Source organism: Oryctolagus cuniculus, chromosome 19 (genome assembly GCF_964237555.1).
Source record: "Oryctolagus cuniculus chromosome 19, mOryCun1.1, whole genome shotgun sequence".
NCBI lineage: Eukaryota > Metazoa > Chordata > Mammalia > Lagomorpha > Leporidae > Oryctolagus > Oryctolagus cuniculus.
Window position 1 is genome coordinate 7,972,709 of NC_091450.1, and position 14,490 is coordinate 7,987,198.

The 14,490-nt window shown below is 47.2% G+C and overlaps 1 protein-coding gene across 3 annotated transcripts in view; it reads left to right on the top strand.

The window, feature by feature from the left end:
• Positions 1-14,490, top strand: part of LOC100350325 (exportin-6) — a 123,138-nt gene that overhangs the window by 77,466 nt on the left and 31,182 nt on the right. For 2 of the 3 annotated variants that reach the window (XM_008257959.4, XM_017342572.3), the window contains 3 exons: positions 8,379-8,487; positions 9,679-9,771; positions 11,932-12,001. In XM_008257959.4, coding sequence (XP_008256181.2) covers positions 8,379-8,487; positions 9,679-9,771; positions 11,932-12,001 — 272 coding nt within the window. The remainder of the gene's footprint in view (positions 1-8,378; positions 8,488-9,678; positions 9,772-11,931; positions 12,002-14,490) is intronic. The other variant, XM_017342571.3, reaches the window with a different exon arrangement.

The window sequence follows — 14,490 nt, forward strand, 5'->3', positions numbered from 1 at the left end:
TTGCCACAGCAACTGGTAAAGAGTGCTGGCTGCTGGTGGTGATGTTTATTTTAGCTGAGAGCTTGTAGAGGTGATCAGAGGGCTTCCAACTAGTGACATCTATCTGGGAGAAGATGGAATGCTTTGGGAGTCAGTGTTTGTCTCTTAAGCTGTAATTTCAGAAGCAACTGATCTTGCAGGAAGCAGTCAAAAATGTTTTCTTGGTGTCTTAATTGGGAAACGTAGGTGTGGTTAAGTCACAGAGGCAGCACTCAGTTCCTGTCCCTTGTGGTTTATAGGTTTTGCATCATTCATCACAACAAAGTGGTAGGCATTGTAGGCTACAGATTTAGAAGCACAAATGTACATGGGTTATTCTTGGTTATAGGAACTTGGAAGTCGTTAACTCTGTTCCTGCTCAGTTGAGAGTGTTCCAGCGTTTCTTGACCAGAGCTATAGAGAATTGCAGTTGTGGTGTTATTGGGGTGAGCCTTCTGTCATGTACCCTGCTGAGCAGAAGTACTGGGGGGCTAGATTGTCCTGATTGCCATTTTGAGGTGGTAGCAAGGCCTGGATTTCAGTTTTCCTTTTCCCCATTCCTATCTGGGGATGGTTGTGCCTTCCTCTTAAGCTGTTGAGAAAATGGAAGGGATCAGTGTGTACAGGGTACTCCCACGGACAGTAGGTGCCCCATCCATAAACACGTGTTTTTTCCCGTTCTCTGCCACTCCCTTCCCTTCGTGCTTGTCAATGTGAAGGGAGTCGCCGGTGTACAGGAGATGAGGACACCTGAGTGCGTGAGGCAGCCTGAAGTCATTGCATCATGTCCTGTGAGCTCCTTCGGCAGGAGAGTGCTGGGGGGTGCTGGCCACCGCGGGCACAGTGGTTCTGGGTGACATTTCACTGGGCAGTAAACAGAGGAGTGAGCGTGAGAAAAGTCGCTGTTCTCTTTGTGGCGTGGGTCACTCTGCTTACTAAAGAGGAAGTGCTGCTGTCACACATGGCATTTTGGTTCAGCTGATCGAAGGTGTTACCTAGGCTTACATCAGAGCTCTGATCACTTTCTAGCTCCTGTGAAGAGAGATCCTTGCTGCTGACTGCCCCAGAGAGCAAGTGAATGTGCTGTTAGTTATTTTATTGAGTTGAAAAAAACTCAATATTCAGGATCATGCTTCAGTCTGTTGTTATCTAACTTGGAATTTTATTTGTTCCCTGTGTGTTTATTCTTTTTTGGTTCAGTTCATTTATTGTTTATTCATCCTGTTTATTTATTTATGAGTCTCAAAGAGACAGAGAGAACCCTCATCCTCTAGTTCACTCCTCAAACGCCCATAATGGTCAGGGCTAGGCCAGAGCCCAAGCCCAGAACCAGGAGCCTAATCTAGTTCTCCCACAAGGATGGCAGGAAACCAGTAACTTGAGCCATTACCTGCTACCTCCCAGGGTCTGCATTACCAGGAAGCTGGAGTTAAAGCTTGGCCTGGGCATTAAACCCAGGAATGTGGTAAGCAGGTGTTTTTTTTTTTTTAAGATTTATTTATTTACTTGAAAGTCAGAGTTACACAGAGAGAGAAGGAGATGCAGAGAGAGAGAGAGAGAGAAAGAGAGAGAGGTCTTCTATCTGCTGGTTCACTCCCCAGTTGGCTGCAATGGCTGGAGCTGCCCCGATCTGAAGCCAGGAGCCAGGAGCTTCTTCCTGGTCTCCCACGCGGGTGCAGGGGCCCAAGGACTTGAGCCATCTTGTACTGCTTTCCCAGACCATAGCAGAGAGATGGATCAGAAGTGGAGCAGCCGGGTATCAAACCGGCACCCATATGGGATGCTGGCAGTGTAGGCAGTGGCTTTATCCACTACACCACAGTGTCAGCACCAAGTAAGCAGGTATTTCAACCATTATCTTACCTTCTGGGCTAAAGGCCCACTCTCATTATGTATTTATTGAGTATCTGTTATGTAGTTAGCTTTATATTTGTAATTTTATTTCATCCTCAGAACTTGTGAGCTGTATAGGTTTATCTCTCTTGTGTATACAAGAGCTTTTTTGTTGTTGTTGTTTATTTTAATTTTATTTGAAAGGCCAAGAGACAGAGGCTTGGAGACAGAGATCTTCCATCCTCTGGTTCACTTCCCAGATGCCTGCAAATCTGGATTGGGCCAGGCTGAAGCTGGAAGCCTGGAACTCAGTCAGCATCTCCCACATGGGTAACAGGAACCCAACTACTTGAGTCGTCATCTGCTCCCTCCCAGGATGTGCATAAGCAGGAAGCAGGAATCAGAAGCAGAGTTGGGACTTGAGCCCAGCACTCTGATCTGGGATGTGGGTATCCTGAGCAGTGGCTTAACTGCTGCACCAAATGCCTGTCCATTGTGTATAGAAGTATTTAATCTGATCAGTTGCCCTCTAAGCATTGCTTTGGCTTTATCACATTTTGGTTCAATTTAAAATCCTTTCTAATTTCCCTGGATATTTCTTCTTTGCTGTTTGATTTCCAAATATTTGGGCATTTTCCACATGTCTTTTTGTTACTGTTTTCTAGGTTGATTTTATTATCTTCTGTAAGCATAATTTGTGTGTTTTGGATTCTTTCAGATTTGATAAGGTTTATTTTATGACCCTGTCTCCTTGGGAGTTGTTTGTTGTACACTTGGGAGAAGAGCGTGTATGAGTGTCTTGCTGTCATTAGTGGAGTGTTTCACAGTGTCAGGTCAGGCTGGCTGTGGAGGTGACATGGGGTGTCTTTATTCTGACTTCCTCTGTCGGATACTGAGAGAGGTATGTCTCTCTCATGTGTCTCCTCTCAGTTCTCTCAGTTCAACTTCATTCTCTTAGGGCTGATGTTAGCTGCCTTCACAGTTAGTTTTCCTTTCCTAGTGCCACTACTGAGTGTTTGGCTGCAGATCTCTTTCTGTGGGGTTTTGGTAGTTGCTCTGGGTTTTACAGTATGTATGCCTACGTTTTCATATCAGCATCTTACCGCAGTATTGCTGAGAAACCTGCTACCGCATACCCCGCTTTATGTTGTGTTTACCACACTTTTATCCATGTACTTTTTTTTTTTTTTAAGATTTATTTATTTATTTGAAAGAGTTACACAGAGAGAGGAAGGAGAGCGAGCCATAGAGCGAGCAAGCTCTTCCATCTGCTGGTTCACTCCCGAATTGGCTGTGCCAGTTGGAGCTGTGCGGATCCAAAGCCAGGAGCCAGGAGCTTCTTCCAGGTCTCCAACGTGGGTGCAGGGGCCCAAGCACTTGGGCCATCTTCTACTGCTTTCCCAGGCCATAGCAGAGAGCTGGATCGGAAGTGGAGCAGCCAGGACTTGAACTGGTACCCATATGGGGTGCCGGCACTGTGGGCGATGGCTTCACCGGTTATGCCACAGTGCCGGCCCCTATCCGTGTACTTTGAAAGCTTCGTCAGTGTTCTGATTTTTGCTTTCATTCATCATCTGTATTTTAGAGATGTTAGGAGAGAAATAGTCTATTATTTTCTCTCACTTGCTTGCCAACTCTCTTGCTTTTGCTTCATTCTTGGAAGTTACTGCTTTCTTTTCCTTATCATTTACCTTCTCTAGTACCACAGACAAGGTGACTTCAAACAACAGACATTTATTTATCTCACAGCTCTGCAGGCTCCCAGTCCCAGGTCGTGGTACTGGCCGATTCAGTCTCTGCTGTGACTTCTTCTGGTGGCTTGCAGGTGATGGCCTTCTCACAGTGAGCTCACACGCCCTGCTTCTGTGTGTGTGTGGGGAGGAGAAAGTTCTCTCCTTTATAAGGGTGCAGTCCTAGTGGATTAAAGTCCTACTCTTATAACCTTATCTAACCTTTGTTGCCTCGTTTTAGGCCCTGTCACATTGAGGGTGAGGAGAGGATTGGGTGTCAGCGCTGGGGAAGGGCAGGCCCGGGACACAGTTCAGCCCGTGCCACCTGCCACCTGAAGAGCCTCATGGAGGTTGTCGTGGTAGCAGCCTGAAAGTCCTCAGACTTCCACCTCTGTGTCACTGTCACGTTGTCATCTGTTGGTGGTATTTCCCTTGAGAAGTGGTCGGTGACCCCTCTGTGTGTCATGTCACTTTGGGATCTTCTCATGTTTGTTCTACACCTGCACAGCACATGTGACGGTGCTGCGGATACCACAGCCACAGTCCAGCAGCTGGAATGAGAAGTGGGAGAGCTCGGGCTAAAGAGCTTCTCCCTGAAGCTCCACTCAGTGGCTTCATTTGATCCCACTGACATTTCCATCTGCATGTGAAGCTTGAAGATGCTTTCAGTCGGCCTCAGTGCAGTGCTGTCTTTCAAGGCAGAAGAGGACAGTGGGTGTGGAGAGGGCAGGCACCTGCCATACTCTTGTGCCCTCCCAACCCCCACTACATGCTCTGGGGTCGTCAGCTTTCTGTGTATGCGTTAGCCTGTTCCTGAGGTGGGGCTTTGTTTTCTAAGTGGTTAAGTACTTTTTTTGTAGCCAGAGTCACCAACTGCCACTAAGAATTTTTGGTCTAATTTAGGGTTATCCATTGTATACAAAGTCCAGGAATACAGTTGTGTAGGTGACAGCATTCATCTCTTTGGTCTGTCCTCTGGTCTTAAATGGGTTTTCTTCCTTAGAAAAATTGTGAAAATATTTTGGTCTGTCACAGCAGTGTATAGCATGAAACTTCGGTAAGCAAATGGCAAATCTAAGCTCCAGGCTTACACCTTTCTCTGAAGTCTACTGAAGTGGGGTTTGACTCTGTGGAGTGATTTTCCCCACAGATGTCACTAATTTTTTTTTCTTTTCTTTTTCTTTTTCTTTTTCTTTTTTTTTTTTTTTTTTTTTTTTTTGACAGGCAGAGTGGACCGTGTGAGAGAGACAGAGAGAGAGAAAGGTCTTCCTTTGCCGTTGGTTCACCCTCCAATGGCCGCTGCGGCCGGCCCGCTGCGGCCAGCGCACCATGCTGATCCGATGGCAGTAGCCAGGTGCTTCTCTTGGTCTCCCATGGGGTGCAGGGCCCAAGTACTTGGGCCATCCTCCACTGCACTCCCGGGCCATAGCAGAGAGCTGGCCCGGAAGAGGGGCAACCGGGACAGAATCTGGCGCCCCGACCAGGACTAGAACCCAGTGTGCCGGCGCCGCAAGGCAGAGGATTAGCCTAGTGAGCCACGGCGCCGGCCGAGATGTCACTAATTTACTAATTTTTTTAAGTCATTTTCCCTGCCTGCATTCTTTGCTGGGCTGTGCTCAGTTGTCCATCTAGTATTGGACTGGTGTTTGTTTGGCTGTTCAGTCATTTGTCAGTAGGAGGGGGATGTCGTTGGGGGTAAGATGGATGGGCAATGTCTCTGTCTCTGGTTAAGAAATGAGCTCTTGGGGCTGGCGCTGTGGTATAGTGGGTACAGCTGCTGCCTGCAGTGCCGGCATCCCATATGGGTGCCGGTTCAAGTTCCGGCTGCTCTGCTTCCGATCCAGCTCTCTGCTATGGCTTGGGAAAGCAGTGGAAGATGCGTGGGCCCCTGCACCCACGTGGGAGACCCAGAAGAAGCTCCTGGCTCCTGGCTTCGGATTGGTGCAGCTCTGGTCATTGTGGCCATCTGGGGAGTGAACCAGCAGATGGAGGACCTCTCTCTTTCTGGCACTCCTCTCTCTGTGTAACTGTGACTTTCAAATAAAATGAATAAATCTTAAAAAACAAAAAAAAAAAAGAAAGAAAGAAATGAGTTCTTTTGCTGCTAAACTCCGAGGTGTGAAAACTCTTGAGGGTTTGTGTAACTCTTTGACAGCATGGACTACATTTGGTCTTAGTATTGTTATCCAGTTTTGGTGGTATATTATTTAGGGTCATCAGGAAAACAGAGACCACTCTTAATGATTTTAACAGAGAATTCAATGTAGGAAATGGACTAATTAGGTTTTAGGAAGGGGGCATTGAAGGGCCTGGTGTTGTGGTGAAATGAGTAAAGCTGCTGCTTATGATGCTGGCATCCCATATGGGCGCCATTTCGTGTCCCGGTTGCTCCACTTCTGATCCAGCTCCCTGCTAATGGCCTGGGAAAAGCAGCAGAGGATGGCCCAAGAGGATGGCCCACCCTTGTGGGAGAACTGGAAGAAGCTCCTGGCTCCTGGCTTCAGCCTGGCCCCAGTGCTGGCTGTTGTGGCCATCTAGGGAGTGCACTAGCAGATGGGAGATTCTCTCTCTCTCTCTCTCTCTCTCTCTCTCTCTCTCTCTGTCTCTCTCTCTGTAACTCAGACTTTTAAACAAAAGAACACTGAGCTAACACTGATAAGATGAAGAGTACAAATGAAAGAAGTTGGAGTTGACAAATCTGGAGGATCAGAACAGCCGCCTATGTAGCTAGGGTTCAGATCCAGGAGGCTAGGCCTACCCGGTTGCTGTGGGAGTTCAGAGGAACTGTGGAACGAGGATCCCTTCCTTTAAGGAGAGGGAATGGCTCAGCTCCTGGTACCTCTCGGGGTCCACGATGCGGCTGGTTCTGGGCATGTGGGATGTGGTTGGAATTGGAACCGATTGCTGCTGTCAGGTGGCCGGCCATTGCTGGGGCAATGCTGCCAGGATGGCGAGCCCACCCCTCCTCTGCCTTCCGGTCTTCATCCCTTGTCCCTGTTGGTGGTGCTGAACAGGATGGACAGATGTTTAGGCAGCATAGTTTGTTCTTGAAAATGAGTGGTTTGTTGGCCCTCGTGGGAGGAACTGTGCTTATGACTTGCTTCTGAGTTAGGTTCTCACACGTGAGTGATAGCCATACTTAGGTTTCTGAGTTGGTTTTTTTTTTTTTTTTTTTTTTTTTTAGAAACTACTCTTTGTTACAGACCAAAGGGTCAGGGTTTTCCTGAGCCTTTTCCATTTCTTCCTCTGCTTTTAAGTCTTCTTAGAGGATTGGGTAGAACAGGCTAGAAGCCGATTGATGGTTTATATGTAGGGAGCACTTGAGATTTTGAATACGGGAACCCTGGATACAAAGTTGGTAGCTTTTTGACTGTGGGCAATTCAACTTCTGTTAATTGTTTTTTCCTCTTCATAAAAGTAGTGATGATAGCACCTGCCACTCACAGCTGTCAGAAGCACTGAGTCATTGAATTGGGGTTTCTGTACAGTGCCCGTAATCTAGGACAGAAAGTAACTCAAGACTAGAGAGATGATAAAGGATTCAAAATGCTACGGTAGAAAATGTCTCAGTACGAAAGAGGGAAGTAGTGGAGGAATTGAGGAATATGAGATGTAGAGAAAGCAGAGGACAAGTGTCCTTTGTCGCTGATTACATCAGCTGTGAGGGGTTAAATTCTCCAATTAGAGGCAGAGATTGGTGCAATGGATTAAAACAAAACTATGATTCACCTGCATATGGACTCACAGTAGATTCAGAAGCAGGTTTAAAGTAAAGGGTGGAAAAAATCCTCCATGTAAACAGTAACAAAAAGAATGCAGGGGTAGCTATATTAGTATCAGGCAAATGGACTTCAAGACAAAAGTTATTATTATTTATTTATTTAACAGGTAGAGTTACAGACAGTGAGAGAGAGAGAGAGAGAGAGACAGAGAAAGGTCTTCCTTCCATTGATTCACCCCCCCAAATGGTCGCTACGTCCAATGCTGTGCCGATCCGAAGCCAGGAGCCAGGCGCTTCCTCCTGGTCTCCCATGCGGGTGCAGGGACCCAAGGACTTGGGCCATCTTCCAGCTGCCCTCCTGGGCCACAGCAGAGAGCTAGACTGGAAGAGGAGCAATCGGGACTAGAACTCGATGCCCATATGGGATGCCAGCGTCTCAGGCGGAGGATTAGCCAAGTGAGCCATGGCGCCGGGCCCTAAAAGTTATTGTTTTTAAAGATGTATTTTGTTTATTCAGAAGGTAGAGTTAGAGAGTGAGAGAGATAGATAGAGAGGTCTTTCATCTGCTGGTTCATTCCCCAATTGGCCCCAATGGCCAGGGCTGGGCCAGGCCGAGGTCAGGAGCCAGGAACTTCATCCAGGTCTCCCACATGGGTACAGGGACCCAAGAACTTGGGCCATCCTCCGTTGCTTTCCCAAGCACATTAGCAGAGAACTGGATCAGAAGTAGAGTAGCCAGGACACGATCTGGGGCCCATGTGGAATGCCAGCATTGTAGGTGGCAGCTTAACCTGTAACACTGGCCCCAGGACAAAAATTATTATAGAGACAAAGAAGGGTGCTATTTAATAATAAAAAGGTCTTTCCATAAGAAGATATGTGGTACTTGGGACATAGCTGCTGCTACTCTATTCACACACACACTTGCTGACCCATAAGCTAAGCATCAGGAATTTAGATGCTCCTTGTACATATTCATCCAACATGGACACCATTCCTTTTGTAGTGCAGAGGCCTTTCCAATATCTGAGTTGAGCTGCTTTTCACCTGATGTTCAATGTCTTCCTGCCACACAGGTACGAAGATGCCCTGGTCCTCTTGCTCACAGAGGTGTTGAATCGAATCCAGTTCAGATACAACCAGGCCCAGCTGGAGGAGCTGGACGATGAGACTCTGGATGATGATGTAAGCAGCACTGCTGTGTTGTGCCACGGGTCAGAACGGAGACCTGGGACTTTTCAAACACTCTCTTACTGCTCTATTTGGGCACTTTCACTGTGAAAGATGTTTTGTAGGCATTTGTTCCTACGTGGACTAGAATGTGAGTAGAGCAGTGCAAAGTGATTCCATGAGAGAACTTCACATCTTTTCTTTTTTTCTTCCTTGCTCTCCAGCCTGGACTAGCTGGGAACTGCTGGGAATAAAGAGGTCCTTCAATGATATGACCATTGTGAAAGGAAGTCCGTTTTGAGTGTATTTTGTAAGCTGATACTTCTTCAGATGGATTTTGACTTTATTGATGCTGGCATGCCCAGCATTGATGAAGAGAATATTTTTTAAGGACACAACTTTAGTGTTCCTTTTTCTTAACCACCAGGCACTTAAAATTTTTCAAGTAACTGTTCTTGTTCTCAAAATAAGAGTGACTGCGGCATGGCCAAGACCTTGAGGGTAGCCATGTTTGGGTTGGAAATTGCTGGATGCTGGGAACCAGATGGCCTGGATTTGAATCCCTGCAGCCTCAAGAGGAGCTGGAGGTCTGCGTATTGAATTTCTCAGAGCCTTAACTTCCTCATTTGCTGAAAAGGGAGTGACATGATTTACTGGCCATGTTGGCAGTTACATTAGGCACACGAAGGGAAAGCCTCCCTATGTGCTTGGGACACAGTAGGTGCTTGGCAAACTTGAGTTTCATTTCTGAATAACTTTATGATTTAGGCCAGTGTGTTTGAAGTTTTTGCATCGTTAAGGCTCACTGGATCAGCTTGTTATTATAACATGCTTGGAGGCTGGAGGGTGGGGTGAGGCCACAGAATTTGGATTTCTGACAAGCCCCCAGAGGATGCCAATACTGCTTGTCTGTGGTTCACAAGTGACTCTTTGATCTATGAATTCCTGTGGCCCTGGGGGAAAAAGTAGGTTTTTCTGTCTGGATCATTTGCTTTCTGAGGAAATACTTTTTTATATAATTAATTCACTGGGTTAAAAAATATTCTAGCTTGGTCTTTTTATGGTACCAAATAACCTGGTTCTGTCAGTTTACATTCCTTCAGAATGTGATGTGGGAGAGTGGATTGAGGCAGCAGAGAGATTGGCAGGGAAAGTGACTGGATTCTGCCTCTTTGGGAAAGCTGATGACTTTGTGTGTCCCCGCAGCAGCAGACAGAGTGGCAGCGGTACTTGCGCCAGAGCTTGGAGGTGGTGGCCAAAGTGATGGAACTCCTTCCCACGCACGCCTTCTCCACACTGGTAACTCAACTTGGAAGCTGAATGGAGAGTCTGGTTATTCGCTTGCTCATGTGGCATGGCTGTTGCACTCACCTGTATGCCTCCCTCACCCTCTCCCTCACTCTATGTCCATGTAGTATCTATATATTTTTTTTGGACAGAGAAAAATAATTACCATAATTGACTCTCAAACTTAACAAATACTAACATCTATACACAATAAGTCAACTTTTGGGAGCTCTATTTAGTCTTGGCTATAACAGGAATTTTTGCAATGCCTTAATGCCTAGCGCCTTCCTCAGTAGCTCAGAGGTGGCCAGACATGCAAAGAAGATGTTATTTATAAAAATTTGATTGCTATAAAGCTCGCCTCTTCAGAGCTCTCTTGCTGGCTTTCTCTTCCTGTATTTATGTGCTGGAATTATCTGTCATTCTCTAAATGGTGCTTATTATTGGGAGAGATTTTATTTAATGAATTTCTTCCTCAAAGGTGAGATAGCTTTTGGGGGTCAGCTTTGGTGCTGAACAATCTAGGTGTGTCTTGGTGTTTTTTTTTTTTTTTTTTGACAGGCAGAGTGGACAGTGAGAGAGAGAGACAGAGAGAAAGAGAAAGGTCTTCCTTTTGCCGTTGGTTCACCCTCCAATGGCCGCCGCGGCCGGCGCGCTGCGGCTGGCGCACCACGCTGATCCGATGGCAGGAGCCAGGTACTTCTCCTGGTCTCCCATGGGGTGCAGGGCCCAAGCATTTGGGCCATCCTCCACTGCCCTCCCGGGCCACAGCAGAGAGCTGTCCTGGAAGAGGTCAACCGGGACAGAATCCGGCGCCCCGACCGGGACTAGAACCCGCTGTGCCGGCGCCACAAGGCGGAGGATTAGCCTAGTGAGCCGCAGCGCCGGCCCTGGTTCTGAAAGGCGGAATGTCATTTTACTTTGCCGTCTGCCCTCATTAGGGGCCTGTCATGTTTGTTTTGTTTTTATCTTAATGTGTTAAGTGTAGCAGCCTTAGAAAGATTGAGCTTACACAGTCCTATCTGCTACATGAGCAAATGGACTTCCAAATGCTTTAGCCCATTTTTTTCACTTTGCCATGCACTTTAATAAGTCATGTCTCAGATTTCTTTCAAGCATGGGGTCTTGGATTTATTTGTAGAGAGATATAGTCTTGTCTCAGAGTCTTAGAAGGTATAGGTCATTTGGGGGCCTGATGTCCCCTGGTGGGAGTATTATGGTCAACACCCCAACATCCTTTGCTTAAAAAAAAAAAAAAAAAAAAAAAAAAAAAAAAAAAGGACAACAAAAAGGGGCCAGGTGTTTGTTACAGTGGTTAAACTGCTGCTTGCTACACCCAGATCAGAGTGCCTGGGTTCAAGATCAGAGTGCCTGGGTTCAAGTCCCTGCTCTGCTCTCCATCCCAGCTTCCTGCTAGTGCACACCCTGGGAGGTTGCAGATGGTGGCCCAACTGCTTGGCCCCTGCCCACCCACTTGGGAGACCTGGATGGAGTTTCTGGCCCCTGGGTTTGGCCTAGCTCATCCCTGGCTTTATTGGGCTTTTGGGGGAGTAAAGCAGCAGATGATACAGATCTCTGTCTCTCTGCCTTTTTGAATAAAAAAGTGTTGAACTGATATATTGTTTCCTTTTTTATTCTATATGTTAATTGGTGGTTTTAATTGTAGAAAATGGGGCTGGTTTTGTGGTGTAGCTGGTGAAGCCACTGCTTGGGGTGCCAGCATCCCGTACTAGAGCACCAGTTTGCGTCCTGGCTGCTCAACTTCTGATCCAGCTCCCTGCTAGTACACCTGGGAAAGCAGAGATGGGTGGAGTTCCAGGGCCCTGGCTTTGGCCTGGCCCAGTCCTAGCAGGTGCAGCCATTCAGGGAGTGAACCTGCAGAAAGAAGAGCTGTTTATCCAACCTCCTACCCTCCCCCCCCCCCCCCCCCCCAGTTGCTCTGCTTTTCAAATAAATAAGTAAATCTTTTTAAGAAATTGTTGGGTCAGGGAGCACCTAAGGGGAGCATGCTACTTCTGGCTGAATAGAAAGGTTACAGGAAAACAGTCTTTGATTGTGCCTGTCTCCCATAAGTACTTGTGATGTTTTAATGTTAGAATGCTCTTAAAACTTGGATTTATGAGTTTTAAAAAAAATCTTTTTTTTGTTTTTTTTTTTGTTTTTTGTTTTCAGTTCCCAGTTCTTCAGGACAATTTAGAAGTCTATTTGGGATTGCAGCAATTTATAGTTACTTCAGGGTCAGGTAAACTGGATTTTATTTTCTAATTTCATAAAACAAAAAAAAAAGAAAACGGGACTGATAATAATTCCTGCCACTTCTGCTGTCAGACTGTGATTTGTCCACTGCAGCTCCACCCTCATCCCTGCACAAAATCTCCCCCCACTTCTAAACAGGGGAAACTAAAAACCCACACTCAGCTGTGGACAGGTAAAAGATGAGGTTATAACAGTGTTTCCTAGCAGAGTTTGGGATGGAAGCTCATTTGGAGCAAAGAGGTAAGACTTTTAATATCCTGGGGTATTTCCTTAGGTCCTTTGAGTCAACAAGTATGGAAGAAGGTGACTTTGGACTTTGCTGTACTCTGGCTGGCCTGGGTGCTAGAATCAGGGGACTTGGGAGCTGCCTCCGAGCGGGCTGAGTCATGTGGCACGCCCTGGGCAGCAGTGCTCCCTGGCTCTCCTGTTGTGAGTGGCAGGGGAGGCCCTGACTGGGGCTGGCTGGGAAGGCTTTGGCTGCAGGTTCCAGGCCTCGCCGTGCAGGGTGCGGGATTAGCATGTTCTGGTTTTTCATTGATGACTCTTTAAGTGCCAGGTGCTGTGTTACTTACTTAGGTTGTTGAAGTCTCTCAGCTGCCTTGTGAGGTGTTAGGTGTACTTAGTAGATACTTCTGTTTCAGAGAAGAGGAAATTGATGTTCAGAGACATCATTGATGTTCATTTCTCCTGGCTCACATAGCTGGTTAATGCTAGTCCCAAGATGATGTTTGATGGTGAGTGATGAAGAGTTGAAGTAACTGACATTCCGTTTTGCCTGCTGAGAATACTTACAGGCCCTCCCTGTCGTGCTGTCTCTCATGAGCCACCTCCCATTGGCCCTCTCCACAGTGTTTCCCTTGCGGGTGTCACCCCGGCTCTGCCAGTGGCCCCTCGTTGTGTGGCTGTTGTTGCAGCCTGGCTGGGTGCAGCTGTCTCCTGGATGAGCTGCTTGTTCATGGCAGCATCTCCACAGCAGGCCCTTGCTGAGGCTGCCCTTTTCAGTGGCCTGGATGGCTTGTTTCCATGACTCTGTTAACTTCTAACTAATCCAGTGGCCCTGGGAGTGTGATGGGACTCAGCATGTCCCAAGTGTAGGCTCTGGCTTTGTAGAGGGGTCAGGACAGCATACACAGTGTTTTGTAAAAGGCACTTTCAAAAGAAACATGCCTTTAAAAAGTACACTGGCCGCACTCATGAAAATCATTTGACCATGCGCAAATGCTGCCTATGTTTCTAGAATCCATTTCTGAACATAATTGTGCCCAGGTAGTCTCTCCCTCAGGGCCACTATTCAAATTAGATTGTATTCAGGGCCCTAAATATATTCTTGATCTATTAAAGAAAAGAGGGCCCCTGGGCTGCTTGTAGGCTGTTATAATGGGCTGTTGAGCATCGTGTAGAGTCCGTCGTGAGAAGAAAATCTGCAGTGAGTCTTCAGTCCTTTTCCTGGGAAGTGACTGATGACTCAGAGGTTCTCCTAGAACGATCATCTCATTTATCTTCCCCTAAACCAAATGGCACATACCTGCCATCATTGGAGCCCATTAGCCGGCGGTTTCACAGAGTGCTCACTCCTCCAGGTCAATTATAAATCTCACCCTCAGCATGGATCCTTGCTGCACACTCCAGTGGCGAACACTTTGCAGGCCAGAGGAATACTTACTTCCTGTTGGAAAATGAACTTTCTGATGCATGATGAAGCATTGCCCTGTCCCGTGGTGGCTCAGAAGCCAAGTTTCCAATGCGAAAGCTATTAAAACATTGAAACTGAGGACAGTTTGTTCCCTGGTTCCCATGGCCGTTTGCCCCCCACCACCAACCCCAGACAACCTCCACGCTATATTCGTCAGGCTTGTTGCCTCTCAACAGAAACAAAGCCGTCTTTCCCCCAGTAGGTTACAGCCCCTCCTTTAGCCTGCATTTATGTTCTACCCCAGCCTTGAACTCATGGTGGAACCGTGTGGATGGCAGCCAAATCACAGTTCTTGCCCTCTTCTGCTGCGGTGATCTTTCGTGACAATTGGGTATACATTTTGGCCAGCAGCAAAGCCTATGGAGATGTTCTCCAGCCTAGCAGGAACTCCCCCATCTTTTTAAAAAACATTCAAATTCAGAAGGCCCATGTGCTGCTTGGTATTTGCTCTACTTCCGCTTCCTTGGTAGCCCAAGACAGAGTGCATCGTATGGCTGTGGCACACCGTGGTGCACCTCTCTACCCTCGGCAGGCATCCTTTCCTCTCTGCCTTACCTGCTGTTGGTTGATTAAGAAACCCTCTTACTGGGCTGGGCTTTGGCACAGCATTCAAGTCAGCTCTTGGGACACTTGCAGCCCATATTGAAGTGCCTGGGTCTGAGTCTTGTCTGTGCACCCGATTCTAGCTGTCTGCTAATGTGTTCCCTGGGAGGCAGCGGGTGATGGCTTGAAGACTTAGATCCCTGTCACCCATCGGGGAGACCTGGATGGTTTATGATTTT